This window comes from Buteo buteo, chromosome 24 (assembly GCF_964188355.1).
Source record: "Buteo buteo chromosome 24, bButBut1.hap1.1, whole genome shotgun sequence".
Lineage (NCBI taxonomy): Eukaryota > Metazoa > Chordata > Aves > Accipitriformes > Accipitridae > Buteo > Buteo buteo.
The window spans coordinates 19,038,476-19,042,798 of NC_134194.1; the positions used below are offsets into that span (position 1 = coordinate 19,038,476).

General features: G+C 69.2%; 1 protein-coding gene across 1 annotated transcript; it reads left to right on the plus strand.

Moving 5' to 3' along the window:
- The first annotated feature begins 1,215 nt into the window (after positions 1–1,215).
- Positions 1,216–3,287, plus strand: TLX3 (T cell leukemia homeobox 3). The gene is made up of 3 exons (XM_075056523.1): positions 1,216–1,630; positions 2,073–2,316; positions 3,053–3,287. Exons 1-3 carry the CDS (start codon positions 1,216–1,218, stop codon positions 3,261–3,263), a joined length of 870 nt encoding a protein of 289 aa, XP_074912624.1. The 3' UTR covers positions 3,264–3,287.
- Positions 3,288–4,323: the final 1,036 nt, after the last annotated feature.

Here is a 4,323-nt window from a genome sequence, read left to right on the forward strand (position 1 = left end):
GCGGGGAAGGGGGGGGGAAGGCCCCGGCCCCGCTTTTGCCGTGGGGGCGACGGAAGAGCCGGGGGGGGGGACAGGACGGCCACGGGGGGGGCACGGCCCGCAGGTGTCGGCCGCGGGAGGCGGCGGCTGGCGGGCCGGTCCGCGTTCGCTGCTCGGTGCGACGATTCGGCGCGTTGCGGTAATTGAATCCTAAGGTTTGCAAACTAATCAAGTCCCTCCTGTCACCGCTCCGGCATCCCGGGATCGCCCTGCCAGGTGCTGATCAAATGCCATTACATTCTATTAACAGGGAAATTCTATTCCCTGTTTTCATTTCCCTTTATAAGAGGGAAACTAAGTAAATGCGGCTGAACGTTATTTAATTTTTAACGCCTTTAGTCCCATTTGGACGTTAGGGAGCGTCTGCAAACTCGCTCGGCGGCCGCGCCGGGCTCCCGCCGCCCGGGCGCAAATTCAACCCCAAACGGAATCTCGCCCTGCGGGGCCGCGGGGCACCCCCCGGCCCGGCCCGGCCCCGGGCACCGCCTCGGGCCGCCGCTCCGCGCTGCCGTCGGGGGTGGCGGGGGGGCGGCCGCCCGGCCTTCGCCGTTTCAGCGCGGCTGGCCGCCCGCCGCGGCGGCGGTGGGGCGGTGTGTGGGGGCGGGAGGGGGAGAGCCGGGCTGCCGCGGGCTGCGGCGGAGCGGCCGTCGGGGGCGGGCTGGGGGGGGGTTGTCGAGGAAGGGCCGGGCGGCCGCCCCGGCCCCGCGGGGAGCGAGCGGGACGGCGGGGCCCGACGTGCCGGACCGGGCGTCCCGTCCCGTCCCGTCCCGTCCCGCCGCCGCGGCCCCGACGGCGCCCCCGCCGCCCCGCCCGCCGCCGCGCGGCCCCCATTGTTCGTGCGCCCCAGTGATGTCACCGCGGCGGCGGCGGCGGCGGCGGCGGCGGGGCCCCCGCGCCCGGGCGGCGAGGCCGGTGCCGAAGCGGCGGGAGCCAATGGGAGCGCAGAGGCTGGGCGGCGGCGGCCAATGGCGGCGGCGGGGGCGCACGCGGCGCGGGGCGCGCGGCGGCCCCGAGGAGATGACGGGGCGGCTGCCGGGGCGGCGCGCGCTCGGCAAAGTTTCCGCGCGGCGCACGCCGGGGCCGGCCGGGCCCGCGGAGCGCGGCGGAGCGGCGGCGCCTTTATAGCGGGCGCGGAGGGGTGCGCGGCGGCGGCGGTGGAGGCGGCGGAGGCGGAGGATGGATCCGCCGGCGGGCGCGCAGGGCCAGCACCAGCACGAGCCCATCAGCTTCGGCATCGACCAGATCCTCAACAGCCCCGAGCAGGAGAGCGCTCCCCCGCCGCCCCCCCGGGGCCCCGACGGCGCGACCTTCCTGGGCGGCCCCGGCGGCCGCGGCGGCGCGCCCTACCCGGCCCTGCCGGCCCCCTTCCCGGCCATCGCCGCGCCCTTCGAGGACTCGGGATCTTACAGTGTGAACCTCAGCCTGGCCCCGGCCGGCGTGATCCGGGTGCCGGCGCACAGGCCCATCCCCGGGGCCGTGCCGCCGCCCATCTCCAGCGCCATCCCGGCCATGCCCGCCGTGCCCAGCCTGGGCAGCCTCAACTTCCCCTGGATGGAGAGCAGCAGGCGCTTCGTCAAGGACCGGTTCACAGGTAAGGCGCCGGGGCGGAGCGGGAGAGCCGCGCCGCGCCCCCGCACCCCCCCCTCCACCCCCCGGGAAAGGCAACGAACGGGCAGGCAAATTCAAAAAAAAAAAAAAAAAGAGAAAACGAAATAATAATAGCGGTAATCGTCAGGATAAAGGCAACGGCGGCCCGCTGGATGGTTCCCTCCCCCGCGCTCGCAGCGATCCCCAAAACCTCTCGCCGTGGATAACGGGGCGCCCCGGGGGGGCGGCCGGGCCCCGCTCGCCTCCGCGTCCCTTCGGCGAAAGGTGGAAGCGGCACCTCGGGGAGACGCGGGGCCTTCGGGGGCCGTCGGGCAGAGCCGCGGCCCCGGAGCGGGGAGGGGGGGGTGGTGTGGGTGGGATGGGGGGGGGGGGCGGCCGGCACCGTGGGGGCGCGGGGCTGACCCCTGTGCTTCCCACCCGGGCAGCGGCGGCGGCGCTGACGCCCTTCACGGTGACGCGGCGGATCGGGCATCCCTACCAGAACCGGACCCCGCCGAAGCGCAAGAAGCCGCGGACGTCCTTCTCCCGGGTGCAGATCTGCGAGCTGGAGAAGCGCTTCCACCGGCAGAAGTACCTGGCCTCGGCCGAGCGCGCTGCCCTCGCCAAGTCCCTCAAGATGACGGACGCCCAGGTGAAGACCTGGTTCCAGAACCGGCGCACCAAATGGCGGTGAGTCCCGCGCCCCCGGGGCCGCCCCGTCCCGCCGCCGCCGCTGCCGCCGCCGCCGCCGCCGCCACCCCCCTCCCTCCCTCCCGGCGGAGCTCCCCGCCCGCCGCCCCCCGGGGAAGCCCCCGGCTCCGGCCGGGATCGCAGCCCTCGCCGGCCCCCGGCCGCCCAACGCTTGGGGGAGAATTTTTCGTAGTGTAATATTATTATTGTTAGCGCTGGTACTTATTTTTTACCTTTTTTAATTTTTATTTTTTTTATAGTCCCCCCATTCGGAAAACGGGGGACTTGTGGTAGAAACGAGGGATTATTCGGAAAGCGAGGGATTATTCGAAAAACTGAGGGATTACTCGGAAAACGGGGAATTATTCGGAAAACGGGGAATGAATTACTCGGAAAACGGGGAACCAATTATTGGGAAAACGGGGAATTCTGCCAAAAAACGGGGAATTATTCGGAAACCCCGGGGGGACATCGGGAGAACGGGGGACTAGTCGGACACGGGGGATTCCTGGGAAACGGGCCGGGGGGGGTTCCAGGCGCTTCCCGCCGCTCCAGGCCCAGCGGCTGCCGCCCGCCCGCCGGTGCCCAGCGCCGGTAGGAAGCGGCGCGCTGCCCCGCCGGCCGCCTTCCCACCCCCCCCCCCCGGCCCCCGAAGCCGCCGCATCCCGGGGAGCCCCGGGCCGGAGCGGCGTCCCGGGGCGTCCCGGGGCGCGGGGCTGAGCGTGTCCCTCGGCAGGCGGCAGACGGCGGAGGAGCGGGAGGCCGAGCGGCAGCAGGCGAGCCGGCTGATGCTGCAGCTGCAGCACGACGCCTTCCAGAAGTCGCTGAACGAGTCGATCCAGCCCGACCCGCTGTGCCTGCACAACTCGTCGCTGTTCGCGCTGCAGAACCTGCAGCCCTGGGAGGAGGAGAGCGCCAAGATCCCGCCGGTCACCTCCCTCGTCTGAGCCCGGTAGCCCGGGCACGCAGCGGACTCGCCCGCGGAGCTCGGCCGGCGGCTCCCCCGCCCCCGGGGCCGCGGTTCGCCCCAGACGGGGCGGGCGGGGAGGCGGCGGCGAGCGGCGCCCGCGGCACCGGCACCGGCACCGGCACCGGCACCGGGGCCGGGGCCGCCGCGGCGCTTCCCCGAGGCCGGCGCGGAGCGGAGCGGAGCCGCCGGGCGCTGCCGTCGCGGGGCCCCGCGCTCCGCTTGTATATTCGTGTCGATGTTCCACTAGGAAGGGAAATATGTCACTTTTTGTAAGAAGTGTTAATAATTTAATTTATTTATGCATCGAGATTTTGGGCACTATTAATATGGAATTATATAAAACCTCGATTATTTATATCGAAATCTGAACATAGGTATTTTGCGTTGGCTTTGGAACAAAAGGCTATTTTTTTTTTCCTGTTCTGAGGATAGTCTAAAGAAAAAAAAATACCTACCTATCACTTAGCGGAGGGGACTAAGTGGAGCCGGTGATGACTCATTAGCTTAGGAAACCCTATTAAGCTGAAAAGCGGTAGCTTCCATCTGTCCCAGGTGAAGTTAATGTCAGCTGTAATTTATTCACCGTAGTAATAAGGGCTCCTTTCAGGCAACACACACTCGGTTTTGTCCTCACCTTTCCAGCCGATGAGCTTTCGCGCACCGAAACAGCACCCGCACCCTCTCCTTTCGCCACCGACTCTAGAGAAAGCGCCTTATGTTTCATAATAAAGAAGATTTGGGGTTGACACAGACCATGTATAATACTTTGTACTTGCCGAGACGTGTAAATAAACGTTTTCTTTAAAAACGCCTCTCCCGCTTCCCTGCCTGCCGCCGCGCCGGGGAAGAGCCGAGCCCGCGGCCGGGGCCGGGTCGCTGCGGGGCGGGCAGCAGCCGGGGAGAAGCCGCCGTTCGGCCTTCACCGGAGACGGAGGTGAGGAGCCGGCCGGGGGCGGCGGGGGGGGCTCGGAGCGGGGCTCCGGCAGCGCGCCCGGGGGCGCGGGGGGGCGGTCGCGGTGCTCCTGCTCGGCTCCGGT